This window comes from Marmota flaviventris, chromosome 1 (assembly GCF_047511675.1).
Source record: "Marmota flaviventris isolate mMarFla1 chromosome 1, mMarFla1.hap1, whole genome shotgun sequence".
NCBI classification, from domain to species: Eukaryota; Metazoa; Chordata; class Mammalia; order Rodentia; family Sciuridae; genus Marmota; species Marmota flaviventris.
The window spans coordinates 164,891,176-164,915,545 of NC_092498.1; the positions used below are offsets into that span (position 1 = coordinate 164,891,176).

Below are 24,370 nucleotides of genomic sequence, written 5' to 3' on the forward strand. Positions count from 1 at the left end.
ACCTTACTGCTGTCCTATAACCCTCTCTTGGGGCCCTGCTTGCACTTTCTCTTCTCATCACCAAGCTACCTTTTGGGATCTAAGTTTTCATTTGATTCTTTTAGATTACCTAATATTTGACTGCCTTGTCAAAGCTGTTCCTCCAGTTTTATCCCTAGGTAACAGAGTGACAGCCTCTTAGGGTATTTTCAGAAAACAGTGATAAAGTGAGAGGATATAATGAGTGAATGCTCTGGAGTCAGAGCTCTGCTTTTTTTGGCTTAATCTCTTAATTTCTCAGTTCAGGGAATACATGTGAAGTGGATCAGTAAATCATCATCATATTAATGTTAGATAGAGCTAATGTTAGTTGATCAGTTACCGTGTTCCAGGCACTACATTCAATGCTTATCATCTCACTAAATCTTCACAGCAGCAGAAAAAGTCCCCTGTTTCATGGGTTGGGGAACTGAAGTACAGCCCCAGCTAAGGGAATTCCTCAGACACGCTCATTAACCATCATGCTGAGCTGCGCTTATTGTGGATAAAGAGGTGATACAAGCACGTTTTCCCAGCTACTGGGAGGCTGAGACCAGCCAGGGCAACATAGCAGGACCCCTCCCTTTCTCCTTAATCCCCGCCCTCATCCTCCCCGCCCCAACCCTGTCAAAAGGTGATGCATAAAAACTTTCTATAAATGCCTGTATTATTGTAAGTGCCCATTCAGGACAGTTTTATTTTAGGGTTGTCACAGATGCTCAAACTTTTGTTGTGTAAAGTTCAGCTTTCAACAGTGCATATCAAATTCAGATATTTTAGAAGTTTGGTCACCAATCATGTCCCTGAAATAAAAGCAAGGCGTTTCGTAATTGCATTTTAGAGAATGGTGCAGCACACTATTAGTCCCTCATAGACTATCACTCTGTCAGGGTATTAGAAAAAAAAGATGGCGGTGCAGAGTAGGGGGCGCGGCGGGCTGCTCAGAGCTCTGGCCAACACTAGGGAGGCCGTGGGGCGGGGCCGAGTCCAAGCCACGTCGAAGGCTCCGCCCCATAGGGGCCGCCCCGCTTCCAGTGCCCAGGCGCATGCGCCGGATTTTTCAGGCTCCTTCTCAAGGAGCTAGCGCGTCTCAACAGCAGCAGTTTGATTGGCTGAGCTGCACAGGGATCTAGGCCTGGAGGTCAGCTTTAGCTCCCAAATTTTTGCAGCTGCCGGGCAGTGACTCGGCTGCGGTCACTCGTCGCCTAGGTCGCCAAGCCCAGCGAGGACGGGCAGGGCGGCTTCAGCTTAAGTCGCACCTGGTTCCATCGCACCCAGAGCCACAACCTCAATCGAGCATGCTCTCCAGGGCCCAGGTGAGGCGAGTTCTGCAGTGGGTGCCCGGGAAGGAGCGACTCGGCCTCTACAGGTTCCTGCCCTTCTTTTTTATCCTGGGAGGAACAATGGAGTGGATCATGATTAACGTGCGCGTGGGCCAGGAGACCTTCTGTAAGTGGGGGGTGTAGTAGCCTCCCTTTCCCTTCAGGGAGGCATGAGATGGCAGGGATCCGTTTCCCGGGGGTATTAGATTGCAGACCGCTTATTCTCCTTAGCGCCGAGCTGCTTTTTATTCTTATCGGAAGGGCTAGCACTGTTCCATTCACTTGGCAGTTGACCCCGCCTATGGCGCCGGCTCTTCTGTACGTCTTGCACATTGACGTCCAGCCTTGCGATCTTTCCTGCACTTTTCAAGCTTGCCCTTCACCCTTGACTTTGAGCCGAGCCTAAGGAACAGGATAGCTCACAAACAACAGAAGAGGGGGTGGATCCTGAGGATTCATGGAAATCCCTATTAACTGTCCTCTCAGAACTCTTCAGCCCACACCCTAGAGGGAGCCGACCTGCCTGCCTAATCACCATTGTCTTAAGAGGGCAGTCACTGGCACCAGGTCTTTGGCCTGGGAGCAGATGCTCAGCACAGTGAAAAGAATGCCTGACATTGCTTAGCTGAGCACTCTCTCTGGGCAGACTAGTTCCTTTCAGGAAGACTTCCCCAACCCCTAGGCCCTTTCTGCTTTGTCCCTCTTCTGAAATAATATATCACTTGTGAACTTTTTTTTTTTTGGTGGTGTGGGGGATGGAACACAGGGACTCACACTAGCTAGGTCATTGCTCTATTATTGAGCTATATGCTCCCAGCCCTACCGTCTCTCATTTTTTAATTGGAACTTTAGTGCTTCCTTCTGTTCTACCATTCTATTTATTGAACATCCATGAGAGGATCTAATTAACAAGGCAGAGGTTTTTTACTGCCAGAGAGCTAATGGGAAAGAAAGATCAGAGTTGGCTGGGTGTGGTGGCTGAGATAGCAGAGTTCAAAGGCAGCCTCAGCAAAAGTGAGGTGCTAAGCAACTCAGACCCTGTCTCTAAATAAAATACAAAATAAGGCTGGGGATGTGGCTCAGTGGGCCAGTGTCCCTGAGTTCAATCCCTGGTACCAAACAGACAAAAAACCCAGTTACCATCAGGTCTGAGGATGTAGCTCTCAGTGGTACAGCACTTATCTAGCATGAAAGTTTAATCCCCAGTACCGGGGACTAGGGGAGGAAAAAAGGGAGATGGTTTACTATTGTGATCAGTGCTGAGAGGAGCACAGGAGTGTTGGGTGGGCACCTCCCTGGACTAGATGGTGCAGGGAAGGCTTCTGGAAGCAGTTACCAGGTATAGCAGGCTCTGAAGACTGTCAGCCAGATGCAAGTTCTGTAGAATTGAGTCTTCATGGGCAGTGCTGAGAACTGGAGGCCTTGCGTGTATTCTGTGTTTGAAAAATTGAAGCAGCAAGCAGAGGGAGGTGTAAAGTGGCTAGAGAGGTGTCTAGCAGAGCCACATAGGGACTGCAGAACCAAGAATATATCCCAAGGACTGAAGGGTTTGAAGCAGCTCCTTGTGGAGAGATTGGTAAGAACACCTAGGCTGTGTGGTTGTCCGGAGTTCAGATGGTAGCCAGGTCTACTTTGAGGCAGAAGGGATGCCAAGAAGTAGGTGGAGTTGAGACAGCCCAAAGGGTGACAAAGCCAGGTGATTAAGTGGGCTTAAGACATGAGACCTGGATGCTGGGGCAGGGGTAACTCTCCTGAAGGTGCTGAACACAGGCAGTGTGATCCCTGGGCCCCATTTGGAATGTGCTAAGGAGTTGGTTATAAAAACCTGAAGGTCAGGAAACAGATGTGGGCCAGAAACCTGTGAATGGCTTTGTGAACCATTCACAGGCAAATTGTGATGAAAAAGTCAAATAACCAACATGTTTAGGGTGACTGAGAGGCAAGGATGGACACCAGGAAGGTTTGTTATCACAGAAGAAAGGAGGTTAAGGAATTTTGACCCTGTAAAGGGAAGGTAACCCCCTGCTCTCAGAAAGACTAGAGGCTAGGCAAATGTTGATCAGAAAGGAGGGAGAGGATGGGATCAGTGCTTGGTGGGGCGAATAGCCCCTTGGAAGTTAGCTGCAAGAGTGTCTTATGATGAGTGGCTAGGTGGGGGTGAGGAAAGAATGGTGAGGGTCATGGCTGAGGACACTGGATTGTCACACATCTCAGTATACCCAGTCAAGAGGCATTGGCTGGCTTTGTAATACACTGCAAGAAGGGTGAAGCATGGAAAAGAGAGGAATTTGGATTAATGGCTGCTTGGGGCTTTGAGGGTGTGTGAAGCAGCTGATATTGAATCTGTCATCTCAGCTACTCTGGAAGCCAAGGCAGAAGGATCCATGTTCAAGGCCAACCTAGGCAACTGAGTGAGATCTTGTCTCAAACAAAAACCCCAAAGGGCTGGAGGTGTAGCTTAGTGGTAGAGTTTTTGCCTAGCATGCAGGGCCCTAGGTTCAATTTGCCGCAGTCCAGCTGCAGCAAAATAACCAGGGGGGTGATGAACAACTTGTGTAGATTGATACAGCAGGAGTAGGAGCCGTTTATTGCAGGACAGGAGCAGTATTTATACATTCCACACAGCTTATCTAATTAGCATAAACTAGATACATCAGTCAAACAATAAGGAATCTCCACACTTAATGGCTCGCTGGTGTTACTTCACAAACCACTCCCTCTGGCATTTTGCCAGGCACCATCCAGACTTGTTTACGAACTCTAACATTCCCCTGGCAAAATGCCAGGTGTTATTTTGACTTGTTTACAGACTCTAACATCAATTCCCATCACTCCCCCCCCCCCCCCCAAAAAAAAAAAAAGGTATTAATCATGATGCGGGTGGAGAAGGCACAAGATGAGGCAAGGAGCCTAAACCAGGGTTTTCAGATTGAAGGGACATGTGCAGGTGCCAGTGCAGAGAAGATGGTGGCTGTCAAATGGCATAAGCCTTACAGGAAGAGGATTTAAAACAGAACAAAAAAAACATGGCACTAGAGATTGAACCTAGGGCCACTTTGCTACTGAGTTACATCCCGTTTTTGTTTTTTTTTTTTAAAGACAACAAAACTCAACAGCTGAACAACTGTTGAGGATCTTGCTGAGTTGCTGAGGCTGACCTCAAACTTGTGATCAACCTCCAGCTACCTGAGTAGCTGGGATGACAGGTGTGTGCCACCCACAGGAAGATTTTTTACTTGAAGAAGGATAATCAATAGTCTGGAGACATAGAGGCTGAGAACAAGGAAACTGACCTCCCTATCCCATCCTGAGGTCTGGAGTGTGGGAGAAGCAGCAGCCAAGAGCCTTTGAGGAGCTAGGTTTTAGTTAAGAATGATGTCAGAGAGCAGAACAGAAACCACGGGAGAGGGTTGGGGATGTAGCTCAGTAGTAGAACAAGTACTTGCTTAACATGCATGAGGCTTCAAGTTCAATCCCCAATACCACAGCAGAAAAACAAACAAACAAATAAATAAAAAAAGGTGGGAGGGATGGGAATAAAGAAATGAGGAAACTCCTAAAACACTACTTAGAGATGGGCCAGGACATGACCCTATCTTTGAAGATACTGATATTTAGCTTGTTATTTTAAGTCTAGGACTCTTACATAAACAGTGGTCATTTAACTTATTTTGTTTTAAATTATATTTTGGCACTGGATTAAACATTAATGTTGAAATTCAGAAACAGGCAACAGACTTGAGACTACTGATTGAATTCTGAATATTTTTAATTCCTCGGTTTCTTAAAAATCTAAGCACAGTTTTTGTTTGATACAGATGATGTCTACCGAAGAAAAGCCTCAGAGAGACAGTATCAGAAAGGCCTGGATGACACATCTGAGACTGAACTTCAACAATCAATAAAATGAATATGAATTTTCACTAGTTTTTTTCCTCAAGAATGTACTCTTACAGGCCTGGGGTTGTGTCTCAGTGGTAGAGCACTTGCCTAGCATGTGTGAGGCACTGGGTCTGATCCACAGCACTGTATATAATAAAATAAAGGTCCATCAACAACTTAAAAAAAAAAAAAAGTACCCTTCCAAAGTCTTGTTCTCACAGCTGCACATTATCCTAAGAATTGCCTTTTTAAAGAATTTTCATAGTTTTGCAGTCTCTGCTTGAGTACTTCCCAAATTACTGTTGGATAGTACTTATATAAAGAATATTCCTCCTAAAACACCTACTTATCTATCCAATGAACCTAGTTCCTTTTTTTTTTTTTTTTTGTACTGGGGATTGAACCCAGGGGTGCTTTGCCACTGAGCCACATTTACCCAAGCCCTTTTTATTTTGAGACAGGGTCTTGCTAAATTGCTGAGGCTGGCTTTGAACTTGTGATCTTCCTGCTTTAGCCTCCCCAAGTCACTGAGATTACATGCTTCTGTCATTGCCTCTGGCAACCCGGCCCTTTTTGAGACTGGGTCTTGCTAAATTGTTGAGGCTTGTGATCTGCCTGCTTCAGCCTCCTGAGTAGGTGGGATTATTGGCATGTACCATAAAATATTTTTCTACTTTCTTTTTTTGCAGTGCTGAGGATCAAACCCAGGGCCTTACACATGCTAGAGGAAAGTATTATCACTGAGCTACATCCCCTGACCCTGTGAAATATTTCTTGAATACAGCAACCAGGATGCTTTTCAGTACAGTTTGAATTGTTTGTTTTTTAAACAAAACAAAACAAACAAAAAACCCCCCAATTCCCCACCTCCAGGGGTGCTACTGATCTACATCCCTAGCCCTTTTCATTTTTTATTTTGAGATAGGGTCTCATGGAGTTGCTGAGACTGGCCTTGAACTGTTGATCCTCCTGCCTCAGCTTCTGGAGTTGCTGATATTAGAGACCATGTTTGGTGGTAACCTTTCGTTGCAGAATTAAAATTAAGTCATGAACATAAAAGATCTTCATTGTTATGGTCACCTAAACTAGGAAAATTGTGCAGATTACATTTCTGTCTGCTACCAGCTTATAAACTCTTCAGGGGGGTAGTGGGAATTCCTGACACACTAATTCCTATTAGTGCTCTTGTGAACTCCCTTGCATAGGAGAGCAGGACTCCATGATTCATGCCCCTTGATGATCAAAGTGCTGTTCTTTCATTCAGCTGCTAAAGATAGAGAACTGCTCCCTCCCATAAGACAGGGAAACTACAGAGTTGAGCCAGATCAGAGGTGCAGTCTACTGAGTGAGAATATGGCAATGCCATCTAGCACAAGTTTGGGTCACTGGTGGAAAAAGCAAAGGCATATTTACATGCCTGGATAACTACATCCAATATCTCATCTTTGCAAATGAGAAAATACCTACATTCTAAAGAAGACTGAGTTTCAAAAGTTTCTAACTTTTGTGACAGAATAAAGAAGCTGACGCCAAGGGCCACAGGGAATAAAGTTAATTATCTCTGGCACAAATGTCTCCTGCATTTTTTTTTTAAAAGAGATTTTTTTCCTAGTCATGCTTGTCATCTTATATTGGAACAAATGTTGGGTAAATAAAGAATCACTACTCAGATCTCATCACAGATTACCTACGAGTTCAGCATTTCCACTGGGAGTTGGCTTAAGTGTGAAAGCCAGTAATGACCAACACTACCAGGTAGAGTATTGCATACAATCCCCTACCCAGTTGTGTCACCCAAAGTGTGATGAACCTGACACTAGTGATTGAACTGCTGCATAAACTGTATGATTCTCAGCGACACAGCCACATTCTGTATTCCCTCTCACACACTCCCAGTTTTAGAAGTATATTTGATACATATAGAGAATATGTAACACTCAGTCTTTTACAAAGAACAATAAATGCCAATAAAACCATTCCTTAGCTTCTGTCTATAGTGATCCTTAACTGGCTTAACCCCTACTTTTCCCCCAATCATTAATTCTGTGCTATTCTTCTCAAGGGTTTTCCTAGAGAAGTGACTTCCTGTTGGAGTAATTTATTTTATTGTGGTGTTGGGATTGAATCCAGGGGTGTTTTACCAGAAGCTACATCCCCACTTTTACTTATTTTGAGACAGGTCCTTTATAAGTTACTTCAGATCTTGCTAAGTGGCCATGCCTGGCTTTGAACTTGCAGTCCTCCTGCCTCTAACTCCCAAGTCACTGACATCTGTGTGCCACCACACCCAACAGAATGCTGATTTATTAGAGGAAAATAAACTTTGAAAATGCCAGGATAATGCCCAATTTCAAGGCAGGTAGACTAGTAAAGTAATGACTGTATTTAAGACCCATTTTCAGAGCACATTAGTTTGGATGCTATAAGAACTCACCTTTGTTGATCAAGATGCAAGCTTTTTACTCTTCAGCATTAGGGTGCTGGGGAGCAAACCCAGGGCCTTCTGCATAGGAAGCAAGCACTCACCTGAGCTACACCCCCAGTCACCCCCAAAAATCTTTTTAATACTCTTCCTAGGAATATTGACTCTATCCGACTTAAAGACATGTAAAACGAAAAGAAACCCAGTGTTCCTATATGCTGATTGTACAATGGTAGTACCCCCTAGTGTGTGAACTAGAAGGCCAAAAATTTTAAAAACTTATGTTTCAAACATTAAGAACTATAGTACTTTTTCTAGAATGATGAAAACCTAATAAGCATTTATTGCTAGAAATCTATCTCCATTGTTCCACTATGTTAAGGGGAAAAGATCATGAGCTTTAAAGCTTCACTTTATCAGCTGAATTGATAAGGTGAATGGGTAAATAAAAAACGAGGGTTATTTTTGTCCATCTGGCAGTTCTATTTTGGAAGCCTTACCTAAATCTTTGATGTTTTGACTTAATCATCTTGGTCCTCTTTTTTTTGTACAAATTCTTCACACTTAGTTACCTCTCTTTTTTTCTATTTTGGTGGTACTGGGGATTGAACCCTGGGGCACTTTACCACTGAGTTACATCCCTAGTCCTTTTTATTTTTTTGAGACAGGGCTTTGCTGTGTTGCTGAGGCTGGCCTCAAACTTGCAATGCCCTTGCCTCAGCATCATCAGTTGCTGAGAATATAGGTATGTGCCACTGTGTCCAGCTGAGCTACCCCTCTTGAGAAAAATTTAACTCTTTTACTATGGTGTTTTCTAAATCAATTTCTCTCCCAGTCAAGCAGTACCAGTACTTAGACTACATATATATTTTAAATTTGGAGTTTCTTGCCACATTTATGTGCAACCCCCAAGACACGAATACTACAAATACCCAAAATGGGAAAAAAGAACAGTCTTCGTTTGTTTAGTATTGAGTTTTCTTGCATTTAGCTGACCTGGCATACTTCTAAGCAAAAAAAAGGAAGAGTAATGTTTGAAACTTTTTGCTCACAGTGCTCAGCTGGGGTGTTTATTCATCAGTGATCTTTCAAAATATGCTCATGGTCACAGACGGGAGTCCATTCTATACTCAGAACAGAAGGGATTTGCAAAGTGATACTGAGAGAATAGTTGATTTTTTTAACCAACATTTTCTATTAAAAGCACAGTCATATTTTTAGAACTTACAAACATTTTAAAGATATACCTGGGCCACTTTTCTCTGCTGACCACAAACAAGCTGCTAATAGTGGACAGGCTTCCCTCACCTTCTTGCTCTCAGAAATGTGCTCTTCAATTTCAATCTGCATTTCTGCCCATCCTGAGGAGTGCTAGGAATTCCTTGACTGCCAGCCAAAGGGTATGACATGGTATGGGGCACTTCATGCTGCAGTCTGAATACATCTGGCATCTGTGGAAATGCAGCCTGAACCCTGAACCAGGGGGTTGCATAATGACTTGCACTTCCACTTGGGGAGTTTTCTTCCCTTCAATTGGCAATCATATCCTCATCAGCATGAAATTGGGGCTTGCAGGATTGCTTTTCTTCAATCTGCTCAAAACTAACATGTGACACAGCTTTAACAGAACAACCAAACTTGGTTAATCCAAATCACTTTGCAAACTCCATTTTTATTTGGATTAAAAAGCTTTAAATGAACAAACATATGATACATACATGTTATAAGACTAGTAACCACTTAAACCTCAGATGATGATATGATACAGAAATTAGAATAAACCAAATTTTAATCAGGTCTGGAAAGGTTCAAGCTGAGAAGTTAATACCATCAATTTGGGGATTTTACACAAGTAACTGTCCTCCCCTCAATTCTTCCTCTTCGGAAGAGGAGGGTGAGTTAAAAAACAAATCAATTAAAGGCCTTTTAAATCAGCTGACAAACATTCTATTTTAAATCTATAGGCCCCTCCCTCCAAATGAACAAAGTTCTTCTCCACAGGAACTTACATTTTAAAAACATTTAGGTCATTATACTTTCTAAGCCACATTACTACAGTTCCTAAAACTCATGGGAGAAAAGATGTACTGTTTACCTGTACTTTCTTATGTCAGGACGTTTTTATTTTTCTTTTCAGGAAGATGGTTCACCTCAAATCTTATATTCTAAATATTAACTGATATTCTCCAAGTTAGTACATAGAAAGACATGATTCTAAAATAAATAGTTTATTTTATTTTTAAACTTAATTAGGGCCTGCCTATTGGCACCCTGGGCTGGCTCTGCACTGCCTTAAGGAGCTCCTAAGGTACTGGGAAGGAGCCTGGAGGAGGAGCGCTCTGCTTCTAAGTGCCCCTGTGGCCCACAGTGAAGAGTTTTTAGAAGTTCCCCCAAAAAGTCTCATCCAGACCTTAAAAAGGGAAATAAAATGAATGTATGAAATAAATAAATAATTTAACCAAAATTAAGTTTCAGGTTCTTTGGTGTAATTCAAGGATGTCTAAAAAGAAAAGAATCTGATTGCATTACACAGTCCATGATGATTCAATGGTCGAAATAACCAGGAATTGGAGATTTCTTTATCTGATTTAGTTTAACAATAAGGTACTGAAATACTACTGCAATACATTTTTTAAAATTCAAAATTATTTAAAATACTTGATGCAAACTGAGATCCAGTGGTTGACTAATGGCAATTAAATTACAAGGGCCTCCTTGTAATTATCTAGATACAACAGACTTTTTTCCATTCTATACTCTTTTGCCCTCATGATTTATTAAGTATGGTAATTAAACATCTGGGTATTGATTCAGAGCAGATTAAAAGGAAAAAAGTACCCTCTGCAAGTCACTCTCTCAACTTACAAACAGCAGTGTGGAAGCTTCACCTTGACAATGCAACCATCCTGTTACAATAAAGCAGGTTTCAGAAACACACCACCAAGTGAAGTAATGTTCCATGTTTGCAGTTTCCTACCATCTAAGCAGCATATGCTGCCTCCAAATGTTTATTCTAGGGCCATATAAGAAAGACAAGGTCACCAAACCCAAGGGTTTGGGATCCATAATGGTCTCTTTAGTGAGCATTTTTCTTAAATTATGATTCCCTTCTCCTATAATTCAAAAGCACAAGCTAAATTGAAAAACATATTTTAGGAAGAAATAAATTTCTGATTGAGAATTACAACCCTGAAACTTAGAAGAAAAAAAAATGCCACAACTGATAATAAAGAAATAATGACTATGAAACATTTGCAAGTGCAGGTAATCTACCGTATGTCACAATTATGCTCATGACACAGCTCAGATCCAATTACACACTTCCTTCCTTATGTTAAGTGTTATGCTTAAAAATAAATCACCTCCATGCATACCTCTATGCTTTCCTCAAGATGAACTTTGAAGTTTTCAATGTAATAGATTTGAAATTTCAAACTCATCTAACATATATAGGCATAAGTTGTGAATTCATTAGAAACAGATCAAAAGTACCCTTAAACTTACCTGCCAAGACTAGATATAATTCAGGGCTATGAACATGTTCTGCAAAACCACTTGACACCATAGATGTCTAACTCGGCACAAGAAAAACTGCATTCCCTCCAGGAATTTGGGAGGCACACAGGCTGTGGGTGGACACACAACATTGACCACAGATTTCTATAGTGAGCCTCTGAGTTAACAGAGCAAATGTGCCATGTCTCTCAAACACCCATAATCTAAACAACCTTTCAAAGAAAGCACTTCACTTTACCTGTAAGAAACAGCTTTTTGGGAAAGTGGCTTAAGATATTCAGGCACATGAAACATATACAAACACGCTACCCTCTCTAAGATGTAAACTAGGACCAACTTCACATTTCATTGTCAACTTAAACTAATCTGTAAACTCTTGTGTTTTTTTTTTCATTTTTTTCTTTTGTAAAAAAACAAAACAAAACAAAACAAAAAACCCCAAACGAAACAAAACAAAAACCCCCCAAAACCCCAAGCCAAGACAAAACCTTGGATGGTTTCAGTCCCATCGCAACAAGTAAAAAGATAAAACTCCAAGTCTACATATATAACCAATTATGAAACTGGTTTTAAACAAAGGAAACATATGCCAAAAAATCTTTGTGTATTTGATAAAGTCAACTTAATATAACAAAACCAAATTGAAATAGCTTATTAAAAGTGTCCTTATATAAAAATGGCCTTGTGATGTACAGTAAAATGCAATAAAAATCATCATCCTTTGTTCCTTCCCCCCACCCCCAGTAACTAAAATGGCTACTGTTCCACAACTCTTTATGCTTCTATAAAAAGAAAAACAAAAAACAAAACATGATGTTACTAAACGTTTTCTAGGTTGTACGCTTGGCGAATGTTGAGGGTGTCTCGAAGCATCAAATCCCGTAGACGCCAGAGGGCATCTGCCATGGTGGTGTGGGCCCCTTTACTTTTGAGCCAGTGAGAGGGGAGGCGGCTCTCCTGTTCTTTTGACAAATGGACATCACGTCTTCGAGCTGAAAATTAAAGTGTATAGAAAACAGAAATTGGAATTTTAAGGTAACAAAAAGTCTCTTGGTTCTAAAGGCTAAAAGGCTGATGGTTTATTAAGCCACAAAACAAAAAATGTTTTTTATTTTTTTGTACAAGGGAATGAACCCAGGGCATTTAACCACTGAGCCATCTCACCAGCCCCCCTTTCTATTTAATTTTGAGACAGGGTCTCGCCAAGTTGCTTAGGGCCTTGCTGAGTTATTGAGGCTGGCTTTGTAATCCTCCTGTCTCAGCTTCCTGAGCCACTGGGATTATAGGCATGTGCCACCATGCCTGGCCCACAAAACATTTAATATAAAAGTGCCTAAGAAGGTAAATATGTGAAGGGGAAATCATACCTTCTACTCTTAAATTATCAAATTTGGTTTAAAATAAAGAATAAGTAGAAACTGTATGTACTGAAAATACATTAAGTCTATTGAAGTAACTTACAGACTAATGGGAACATGTTTTTGATGTTTTTCTTTTAAAAAATCTGCCATCTACACTAATGCCTGAAAGATAATATACTTGAAAAGATAGTTGGGATGCTTATAAACAAAACTAAGCTTTGAAATTAGTTTAAAAACCCATTTTTAGAGTGTGATGTCAATGTGTAAAAAGAAGTTCTAGGCCATTCTAAGACATATAATTTATTGTACAGGTGTAAGAAAAAGGGATGTCTGCTAGCTGGGCACAGTGGCAGACACCTGTAATCCCAGTGGCTTGAGAATCTAAGGCAGGAGACTTGCAAGTTCAACGCCAGCCTCAGCAACTTGGTGAGGCCCTGTCTCAAAGGGCTGGGGATGTGGTTCAGAAGCTAAGCGCCCTTGAGTTGAATCCTTGGTACTCCCCTGTGCCCCCCCAAAAAGGTGGAGGGTGTTTGTTAAGAGCTAACAGTATCATGAGGAGGAAGAACACACTTTGCAAAGGCTTATTTAGAAGGACTCTCCTTACCTGCTAGAGTTTGGTCCCATTTGCTAATGCTATTGGACTCAGCACTGAGTCCTTCAATGTATTTCAGGTAGGCCTCAGAGTGAAGAAGTCGCTGGGTCTTCGGTGGGGGAGCCACAAACATGGGTGTTGTTGGCTGCTGTATAACAGGAGGTCCAGTTGGATGTGGGCCAGGATATGGAGGTGGTGCCTGCTGTCCTGGAGGCCCCAAAACTCCCACCTGAAAGAATATGTGACCACATGGTGAGACAAAAAGATACTCTGCATTGTTGAGAAGGAAGATGTCTAGAAATCTCTTGAGTCCTAGGAAAATCAAACTGGGGGCTCACCTGTTGTCCATATGGACTTCCACCTGGTGCTGGAGTCCCTACCATAGGGGCCACTCCTTGGTTCATCACACCTATAATTCAGAATGCAATGATACAATTAGAGGCTCTGGGTTGAGATGATGAAAAAAACTACTGTTTGATAAGAAATGATGTCATTTGATAATGCCAACCTATGCACCTCTGCCCTTGAGTGTGGATAGGAAACCTAAGTATCCAGAACAGGAGTCAAGTAGAAAATCTGCATTCCTTGGTTTCTAGGTACCTAATGCACAATGCTAGTAGATCTTGTCAGATGTACATCCATTACTCATAGTTTAGAATTGATTTGAACACTGCATAAATTCTAGTATTTCAGTAAGTGAGTTATAGTCAGAATACACCTCTATTTTTAAGGTACATTTCTTGCGACAACTCATTATTCTCCAACTGCAGCCTGTGGAAATGGTATTGAAATCAGGCTCAGCAGTAAGCAAAGTGCTAACATAGGAGGGACATGATAGAAGAGGTTGTGGAAGTAGTTAACTGGGTTTTGTAGAGGTTGGAGGTGCTGCCTTGCTGTCTCCTTGCAGACCAGACCATCAGCATCTAGTTCTAACTGGAGTCACTAATGCTGGCAGATGAAACTTCCATGTGATAGAACAGTACTCTGAAAATGGATGATGTATTAGTGGAGTAGTCTTGCTGCTATTGCTTCAGATGCAAAATGACAAAAGAACAAAGACTTCATGACCCTACTATATTTGTTCTGTCTCTGGTAATAATTAAACTTCCCTTGCTGAATGTTCACTAGTAATTGTTTGCTGACAATTGTTAACAATGAGATATCCTAAATTTAGTGTCTGAGGCTATTTTTATCTCAGGGTCATCTATTTACTATTCAGGTAAAATATAAAAATTGGCAAGGGACCCAGTTCATTAAAAACTAACAAACCACAACTAAAACCTTGTTAAGCTGTTTTTTAAGTCCTGCTGGCTATGTAGAAGGAACTAACTTCAAAATCTATAGTTCCTCTGGATTAAAAATGCTGGCACTTGATCAGGCAGAATCAACCCATTATTCTAAGGTTCAGAGTTGTTAAATGCCACTTCCAGGAAGTATAGGCATCCTCTTATATGTTAAGAGAAAAAAAAAAATCAAGTAAAATCAAACTTCCATTTAAAAAGCAGGGATTTTTTATATTTCAAGTACTTAGAAGTGTACCTGGATCACCACAGTAGGATCCTGATGGTTATCTGTGAATGAATGAAGAGGCGGTGTTGGGTGAACTGCTGCTTCAGCAATATATTACTAGACCCGGCCCCTTCCCCAGGATACTCACCTACCTTAGACTCCACACATAAAGGGGCTCCCTAAGATGCCTACATCATTGCTTTGCAGGGCAGCACAAACAAATTAGCAAACCCCTCTTCTCCCTCTGTTTACAACTGCCATGCCAGGGGCAGCCAGTGACAATGTGAGCTGAGTGACCACAGGAATTCCCTGAATCCTGGGTTCCTAAAAGCCTGATTAGACATGTGCATGTACATACCAAGGGGGTTCTTTCCTGTCTCCCTCACTATAACCAGGGGTGTTGTGCTTCCTTCAAATGTGATTTAGAATCTGAAAGAGGGGATGGGAGAACAGGTATGCCCCACACCCACCAAAAGACAGCTCCTACCCAGGGCCTTAGACATGGCTTCCCATTGAGTACATACATCTAGAAGGGACCAACTCCAACATGGTCTCACTGACTCAGATACCCTGTGCCAAGGTGAGAGGGCAGAGAATTAAGGCCAAGTCCACCCACCACACGGGTATACCTATTTTATGACTGACTCCTGCTGCCATAGCAATTCACGCAATAGGTCACCATTTCCAGAGAGAAACACCTACCTCCAAAAACATTTCCTCCTCTAGGAACATGTGGAAAAATACTTCAGTGGAGTTATAGCTGTTATCTAAGCAGTACTCACAAAGAGTGTGGCTGGAGGCTCCAGGTCAGGCCACCAGGTTTGTTAACCCAACACACTGCTGTATCTAACCTCTTCAGCATTGTTTGGACCCTGCAAAACTCTATGGTCTCTAGGTCCAAGACTGGTATAAGCAAACCTGATAAGTTTCCAACCACATTTTATCTGGGTTGGGCTCTTACCCGATTATCTTAGATAATGGAGCAAATACTATTCCAAGTTATCTAAAGGCCACATTCCTTCTAATAGATTATAGCCAAGAGTCAGTTCTTTTGCATATGATGGCAATTAATATGAGAAGCTACAATTTTCCTTTTTCTTTAAAATAATCAGCTTGCTAATTCATTATAAAGTGAAACTAAATGTAGCTACTTCTGGGCTCCATTTATATACTATACATGTAAGAACTTCTGCTGACAGACAAATCAGTGTTTACTAGGGTGGGCTAGGCTGTTCTTTAATAGCAGGGTTGTTTGATGAGGAGATGAACTCTACACAGAAGACCATGTGAGGTAAGAATTGCACTAGATGAAAAAATGCATTCAGATGAAAAAAGCATTTTAATATGATCCTGAGCTAGCAATCTGGGAAACTTCATTCCCTGATCAGAGGGTGCAAGATTTCTAGGCTGGCTGGCTGGCTTTTTGGCATATGTTGTATTATTTGAGTATTTGTCCTGCCTCTTGGTCTGCTGAGTCTGGCTTTTGCCTTCTTGCACCCTGTGCTACTGTCAGGCAGCCAGGTCCACAAGGGCACAGGTGCTGTGCCACCTGCTTAACACGTTCTAGGCCCTGTTGCTGACAGCTCTGGGGTACTCAGTGAGGGAAGCCTGGCCATAGTGGGCAGCAGGTGTCTCCTGGAAGAACTGGCTGAGGGAGGAAAAAGAGAATACGAAGATGAGATTAATGAGTGAATGAGGATGAAGTTCTTACCCGGTGGTGGGATGCCCGGGAGGCCGGGCACACCTGGCGGAAGATGGTGGGGTGGAGGCCCCCCAGGGTGAAGTGGCTGCATGCTGCCCATGCTAACAAGGCCATCAACTGGGCCCTGCAAAGGTGGAAGGCCTGGCGGATAGCCACCCATCATGCCTTGAAGGACACAACAAATTTCAGACATGCATCATTAACATGCAACATGAGCTAAGTAATAACAACCCCCCACATGCACTATCAACGAATAAAGCACCCTTAGTACTGCATGATATAACAGTAATTAGTGCAATTATTTTGTTGCAATAATGAACAAAATAAAAAGCTACACATATGAAACCCCACATTTCTAGATGAATTAGTACTTAGTACATTATTGTTTGTAGTTATTTTCACTGGAATAAATATGCTATGTTTTCACTTAAATAATAATGAAGAGGAGTTCCAGTAACAGCCTTCCCAAAGTCCAAATTACTGCAAGCTGTTCAAGGAGAGTGACCAGTTCTGCTGACTGCAACTCTAATTGAACAGTACATACCCCATCATTCCACTCTGCCCACACTCATATGCCTATCATGGGTACCCATGAGGAGAAATCAGAATGGAGGGAAATGAAGTGCAGAGTCCTGATCAGAAAGCATGGTTCTCCAGCTTGGGGGCAAGAATTTTTCAAGGCTTTTACATCTACTCCTTCTCCCTTCTAGCCCCACCACTGCAGGTAAGAATGAATTGTGCTAGGGTTTGAGCTGGGGAACAGCTTCTAAGAGCCATCACAATGAATAATATTTCATCTTTAGATCTCAAAACTTGTTTAAAAAAAAAAATCTAAATCCTCCCAAGCCAACCAAAGCTCGGGGGCACTCAGAAACCTACATGCAGAGGTACAGCTGGAGAATCAGGCTCTGCTGACATGAGAAAATGCCAATTGTCATCACTGTCTCCAAGCTCACAAATGTCGTCATATAAACCTTCAGTTAACAGGGAGCATTTTAATCAAGGTATAGAATTTCTGTTCACAGAGGCTTTTATTTCTTTATTTTCAGAGCATACCTTCACAGAACAAATATCTTCTGCTGGCTAGGGAAGAGTTGCAACAAACAAGTATTTTTGGCAAAAAGGGTGAAAATAAAATATTTTCAAATGTCAAGGACTCCCTATCAAAAAACCCTTTAAGATCACATAGCATTTTTTTTAAACAAGAAAAACAACTTGACTTTTCTGGGATTTGTAATGATCATGATGAACAGAATTTTGAAAAGCTTCCCATGAAGTGCAGTCACTTGATCATATCTTCTTGCAAAGGGAGAGTTAAGGGACTAGTGCCAAGCCTAGTTTTTATTCAATACTCTTTGTAGAGGCACTCTGGGAAACAGTGGAAAACTCCAGATTCTGAGAATTTCTTTCTGACTTTTCCTTAGGAATTATTCTAAAGTATTTATTTATAAAAAGTTTAGTCTTTTAAAGCTACGACATCACTGAAAATCCTGAGATTGACTACCTTGTTTCCTTAGTCATATATAAAACTGAAAAACTTACAATTATACAAACCAATAAAACAAACTTAAAATAATATTTCTATACATGAAACAGGACGAGTTTCATTTGTTAAAGAGTTCAGAGAGTAAAAAGTACTTCTGAATAGACGCCATCATCTAAACATGAGGAGATCCAATGCTACCAAACTGCCTTTTAACCACACCACAAGGTATAGCTTTTAGGGATAAGTAGGTGAGAAATTTAAGAATGTTAGGAGGCTTTGCTTTCAATTACAAAAGCCCATCTGAACGCAGCCTTCACAGGCTGTGATTGAAGATTAAGAACTGAAAGACATGACAATTGTCTTCATTAAACTGTACTTTGGCATTTATTATCCCAGTCACATGTGTTCAAATGAGCTTCAATGCTTGTAAGCAAAGCTGGTTTCAGACACTGACAAGGCTAAGTCTCAGGCCCTAAGCAACCTGTAAACCCGTGAAAAATCACCCTCTTAGCTTCAAAGTTCCCACTGTGGACCAAAGACTGCTTACCATCCAGAATGCTTGCCCTTCACTCCCAACACCCAGAAATCTGGGCAGCACACCCTTAATAATGGAGTCGGGGCTTTCTAGAGGGACCAAGGTTCTCACCCACAGAGCTCTATGATGTTATTCCCTAACAGGGAGCTAAAATGCTGCAGCTGCTGTTTTTTTAAATGTTTTGAGCTGTTTGTATTCATTTTGTAAATATGTCCCTGGGTTTTGTAGTCAAGGGCACAGTGCCACAATATCACATCAAATAGAACAAAACAGGATGTCAATGAGGGAATTCTAACTTCCAAAGTCCCCATGTTCAAGGCCTGATTTATAAAAACTTCTGGAACCCCATTAACCAAAATGGGCCATGGAATAGAGCAGGCGATTATGAGATTTGTTAGATCAACATCAGTTACACTGAAAGTACTGACAGCCATGATTCAGATGTGCTTTGGCGAGTGCAACTGCTGAGTTCAGCGACAGCGCATTTGAGAACTTGCCATCACAAAAGTTAGGAGCAACAATGGAAAAGTTATCCTATGCTACTCTTCCTTAAAAAGCAAAAACAAAAACAAAAACAAAAAAAACAAAAATAAAGCAAAACAAAAACAGCATCTCAATGAACCTGCCTTGAACAACACTGTCTTGGGCTCCCTAAGAGTTCAGACTACTTGAGAAGAAACACAGGTGGCACATACAGATCTCACCAGACTTGGAGAGATCACAAAGGAGGGGCCCGAGAGGTGGTCTACAGGCTTCTCATTGGAGACATGTCAGACAAAGATATTCAATCAAGAATAGTCAGATTTGCTAAGGCTACCAGAACCAAAGACAACACACACAAGCAAACCACATTCATCATTTTCTTTTTGCTTTTGGTTTAAATATGTGACTGGGATACTAACAGAAAATGCAGTTTAATGTAATTAAATAGAAAAGCATTACAGAGTGGGCACAATGAATTGAATAAGGACTTTGTATTCTATTTAGCAGTCATGCACATTGGTGACCAAGAAAGGATTTACAATTCATTGTCAAAAATCCTTTTAAATGGTCAGCCTTTAAAGGATGGCTGCAGCAGAACAACTCGAACTGAATACTGGCATGAGACAGAATATCAACACAACCTAAAGACTGGCTTTGTGTTTTCTCTTGGGAGTTCTCTAGAATATAACTTAGGGTCTATTTATATTTTCTACTGTAGTGTTCTATCAAGAACAGTCTAGGGTGAGAATATCACCAGACCATGCCCACAGCCAGGGAAGAACTGCTCCCTACTAGGTCCCAGGGGTGGGCCCAGGGCCCATTTCTGGGGCAAAGGGAAAGCATTGCCCATATGGGAAAGGCAATACAGGACAACATGGATGATTTCAAACTTTGAATCTGTCATGAGAAAAGGCTACAGACTGCGGCCTACTCCTCTTGGAGAAAAAAAAAAAAAAAATGAAGGAATTTCTTAAAGTGGAAAAAAAAATGGTCTTAGCTCCTGTTTTTACCTGCAACAGGTGTCAACTGCTGATTGAGCATCCCCATTGGTGTTGGTGGTGGCACCACCCCCATGAGAGCCCCCACAGGGGTGCCTGCTCGGGGAGAAGCACTCGGCTGTTGTTGCTGTGCTGCTCGCTCTCTCTCCTGCTGCTCAGCAACTTTAGCTGCCCGCTCTGTAAAGGCATTTCAGATTTTCAATTCTGTTTTTAACCCAGGAATTCAAAATACCATCCATTGCATTCAACAGGACTAGTAAAAACACAGGCAACAGTTCTGTCTCAATGGAAGGAACAGTAGATGACTAGTCTCAACACAGGAGGAGTCGGGCCGATTTCACTTGGTAACCTAGAATCCAGCTTTCCTATCCCATCTTGAGAACTGGTCTGCAAAGATTTCAAGAATGTTAAGACTGCAACACACATTCAGAAAGCACAGATTTTATTTAAACACATCACCAGCGTAACCACCGTGGTTAATCTCACGAGGCACCCTGAAGATGAGAAGCGCTACCATTATTCTAGTATTAATAGCATTACAGATTATTTATAATTTCAACATGAAGCAATTCCATGGCCCATTATAATTTTTGGCACAATTGTTACTTACTATATTTTCCTGATTCCATTTTACTCAATTTTACTGAGATTGAGGACTCTTTATCATTAGTATCATAGGTTTAGCAGCTGAAGAAAATTAACTCTGTAAGGGAAAAGTAGCTTACTGCCTGTTTTAGGGAAAGTAAACAGCTAATTTCTATATTCTAATGAACCAAAGAGGTCACACTTAATAAATCCCAGGGAGAAAAAAATGTATGATACTCCAGGCTACAATAATCAGAAGCAGGTAATTAATATATAAATGTACGTAGCAATGGACGATGTTCTAAAAGAATCAGGTTTCCTGAAGCTGAGTAGTTCAAAGCTGACCATAAATCATCCTAAATCAGCAAGAATTACAGAATCCACAATGCAAGAGAAGTATTTGCCTGTGGTATTTCTGGGCTGGACTGTTACCTGTCCCCCTATCCCCCACTTCTCTGCATCTCCAGAGCCAGCAAACCCAACAGTCATGTTCCTAGCCTAACAGGCTGGATCCTTCCTGGAGAAGTAGTCCCAAAGTTCCCACCACACTCAGTTTATTCTGTTTCACCATTCATAAATAGCAAATGCTCCCCACTCTTCAGATGGGCAAATGGAGGATGGGAGACAGGTAGTCACTTGTTCAAGGATACAGAGAACCAACAAACCATGACCCCCACTCCTGATAATCACAGTCAACTGCCACACACTAATACTCCAAAACATGGAATTCAAAAGGATACCACTGATCTGAGGAGGGGAAAAGAGCTCAAGGTCATATGGCTTTAAAGAGAAATTGAGAAGCAACAGCTCCAGTTTTCCTTTAGGGTAAAGAATGGGAAAGTCAAGCAAGTCAAAGGCTGCTGGCTGAGACAAGAGTTGCCTACAGAGACTTATTACCACTCACTGACACTCCCAATTTCACACACCCTCCGCAAACTGAGAACACCAGCATGAGGTTGAGAACACCAGCATGAGGTTGAGAACACCAGCATGAGGTTGATAAAGGCCATTTGAACAACCTATTTCCTTGAACTAGCAATAAAAAAAACCATTGATGATCTACACCTCCATGTTAAATTCTAGTATTTTCATTATACAAAGGACATGGTAAAATGGGAGAGCAAAATAAATAAACAACCAAACAAGCAAATAAATAAATAAATAAAAATTTAAAAAGTTTGAAAAACAAATCCAGGCCTGTGCATCAAATATTGTGACTATCTGTTGGATCTCTGTGGGAGAAGTTCATTTGGGCTGTCCTGGAAAAAAAAGAATCATTACAACTAAGCCAGTCAAACTCCTAACTCTGGGTTTTGAGTTCATTGGGTGGGGAGACCAAAAGTTCAGAGTCTTAGGTAAGACTCATAGTCACATAACTCACCTGCACTAGGTTCTTCCTAAACTTGAGATCCCTATTTGAGTGTAAGAGAACTTTCTAAAATCCATCAATCTCTCCCTCCCTGCACCAGTGTTTCTACCTTTACATTATCTCCACATCTTATTCACACCTAAGTAACCAGTCACTCAGTCCTGGCTTTATTTGCCTTGGAACTGGTTTTACATCCATATTAGCTTAATTTCCAACACTCCTTCATCTTAGTGATGTATTTGGTCTTGATTTGTACTAAGGCAGAAATATCAAAGTTCTAGATTCTTACAGAACTCACTAGGATTTAAAGAATAGTTCTTCAGGATATTAATAGGTAGGTACACAAATTCCTGGTCAAATTTCAGAAAATGCCAGATAATAAAAAACAGGATCTTTAGAGACTAACTTAGGAAAATGGTCTTAGAGACTAATTAGGAAAATGCACTTTAAGTTTCGAAGATAAAGAGCTTGGAATGTTGCTCAAATTGGTTTTACCACAAAATGCTTTCTGATTATCTTGCAGGATTAGGCTTCTGCAGAAGATCCTTAAAGAAGCCTGCCAGTTAATTTTATAATAATCAATTGTCACAAACGAAAGGAACAAAACTTTTTTAAAGAGTTTCTTTGAAGATTCATAAACTTCAATAAAGAGGGCAGCCTTAACAATTAATTTATATTTGCTGGAGTTAGCCAAAAAGACTAATGTTTGATCATTACAAGAGGATGGCTCTAAACTATCAAAATTCTATATAAAATTCTAAATGGAAAAAAATATAGCTCAAAGGTACAAAGTCCTGCCTAACCTAATGTTTAGTATTAATTTCTTTATCAAAGCCATGCCTAATATTAAAAACAATAATAATAACAAAACATCCAAAACACCAAAAATCTCTCAAATATTTGTTCCTAATGACTAAGAACCACCAAATCCTTGAATGATACATAGCTCATGGCTCAAAGTGATATAATTATAGAGTAAAAAGAAAATAAAGGCAGTGGAACTCAAAGAGATCCCAAATGCCTTAACGATAGCTATGAATACAGCACAGGTCACAAGTTGCCTAGCAAATTAAGTGCTTCAGTCAAGCCTTAGCAGAGAGTTTAAACATATCAAGAAACAGAAGATCACTTATTTCAAAAGTCCCCTTTCGGATAAATTTTAATCAAAATTATATTTAACATCATCATACAGTCATTCCCCAGCTCAACATATGTTGGGTGCTTACAGAGCTCAATGAAAGAAAATCATGCAATTTTTAACAGTAAAAATATTTTTTTTTGAGAAATTTGGGGAGGGGACAATACTAGGATCAGAGGCCAAGTCAGGGGTAGCAATCTGCCTAGTCAGAACAAGACTGGCATCTATTCTGCTGGTTATCATCAGGAACAGTCCCCAATACAAGGTTCATGTGTGTGTGGCAAGAACAAGAGAGTAAAACCTGTCTATGCACGTGCATTCCTGAAAACACCCCCTTGCTTCAAAGGCTGAGACAGTTGTGCCTAGTCCCTATTTACCTTCATATTCTGCTTTCTTGGCTGTCTCAAGGTTTCTCCACTCTGTCCCCACCAGTCGGCTGAGCTCCCCAAAAGAGTAGTCTGGGTGCTGGGCCTTAATCACAGCTCTCATCTCACTGCTGAACAGGATGTAGCCACTCATGTTGATTTTCCGTTTGGAGCCTTCCTTCTTTGCACTGCCTTTGGCAGACTTTGGGGTAGACTGTAAGACAGAAAACTCTTATAGTGCATCAGAACATTGCATTTAATTAACCGCTCAGAGTTTCTGGAAGCCAGGAACATGTGATCCAAAAGTTACTGTTTTATAGCACAGTTTGTAGCTGGCCATTTTCTTGGTCAAAACATACCTCTTTCTTGCCTCTTACCGTGTAAGAAATAAATCAAAGTTTCACTGAATTCCATGACTGCAATCTCTAATGATGACCTCATAATTAAGCTTGAGAAAATTCTGAATGAGAAAAAAATACCAACAGGAATCACCTCAGCCAAAGATGAGGTTCTAAGGAGGGAGAGATTTAAAAGATTTGGGCAGTGGGCTAGGCACAGTTGCATATGCCTATAATCCCAGCTCCTCCAGAGGCCAAGGCAGGAAGATCAAGGGTTCCAGGCCAGTCTGGGCAACGCAGTGAGACCCTATATTAAATAAAACTGAAAAAGGGCTGAGCATGTAGCACAGTGGTAGCATCTTTGCCTAGTGCATGAGTCTCTGAGTTCAATTCCCAGAACTGTAAACAAACAAAACCCCAAAAAATAAGAACAATGAAAGCTTAAGAGTAACAGGATGATACCATTCCTTTACTGCTTTTCTTTAATAGAAAGCAAGGAGAGCCTTCTAATTAAACTTGCCATTAAACAAGTTAAATAAAACTCAAGAAGATTTAAATTATTAACAGCTTAATCACATGATAAATACAAATGTTCTGTCAATTAAAAATAAAATATATAAACAATTAAATACAAGGCATTGATAAAGAAAAAAATCTGGGGCTGGGGTTGTGGCTCAGCGGTAGAGTGCTCGCCTAGCACATGTGAGGCCCTGGGTTCGGTCCTCAGCACCACATAAAAATAAATAAAA

At 41.1% G+C, this 24,370-nt stretch overlaps 2 protein-coding genes across 33 annotated transcripts in view; one reads left to right on the forward strand and one right to left on the reverse strand.

Moving 5' to 3' along the window:
* The first annotated feature begins 999 nt into the window (after positions 1–999).
* Uqcc5 (ubiquinol-cytochrome c reductase complex assembly factor 5) lies at positions 1,000–5,263 on the forward strand. Of its 2 annotated transcripts, none has more exons than XR_003584500.2 (2): positions 1,000–1,334; positions 5,159–5,263. XR_003584500.2 is itself a non-coding variant. In XM_027947844.2 (2 exons), the coding sequence occupies exons 1-2, from the start codon at positions 1,317–1,319 to the stop codon at positions 5,248–5,250; spliced, it is 243 nt and encodes an 80-aa protein (XP_027803645.1). In that variant the 5' UTR covers positions 1,072–1,316; the 3' UTR covers positions 5,251–5,263. The 2 variants fall into 2 exon arrangements, 1 of the variants encoding a protein (XP_027803645.1); XM_027947844.2 differs by having other exon boundaries at positions 1,072–1,467.
* A 4,033-nt stretch (positions 5,264–9,296) lies between these two features.
* Positions 9,297–24,370, reverse strand: part of Pbrm1 (polybromo 1) — a 90,546-nt gene continuing 75,472 nt past the window's right edge. For 14 of the 31 annotated variants that reach the window (XM_071618679.1, XM_071618678.1, XM_071618674.1 and 11 more), the window contains 6 exons: positions 23,296–23,497; positions 19,839–20,003; positions 16,334–16,489; positions 13,452–13,522; positions 13,126–13,342; positions 9,297–12,152 (listed from right to left, as the gene is read on the reverse strand). In XM_071618679.1, the coding sequence (XP_071474780.1) occupies positions 11,980–12,152; positions 13,126–13,342; positions 13,452–13,522; positions 16,334–16,489; positions 19,839–20,003; positions 23,296–23,497 (984 nt within the window). In that variant the 3' untranslated portion in view covers positions 9,297–11,979. The remainder of the gene's footprint in view (positions 12,153–13,125; positions 13,343–13,451; positions 13,523–16,333; positions 16,490–19,838; positions 20,004–23,295; positions 23,498–24,370) is intronic. The other 17 variants (XM_071618722.1, XM_071618720.1, XM_071618714.1 and 14 more) reach the window with 2 other exon arrangements.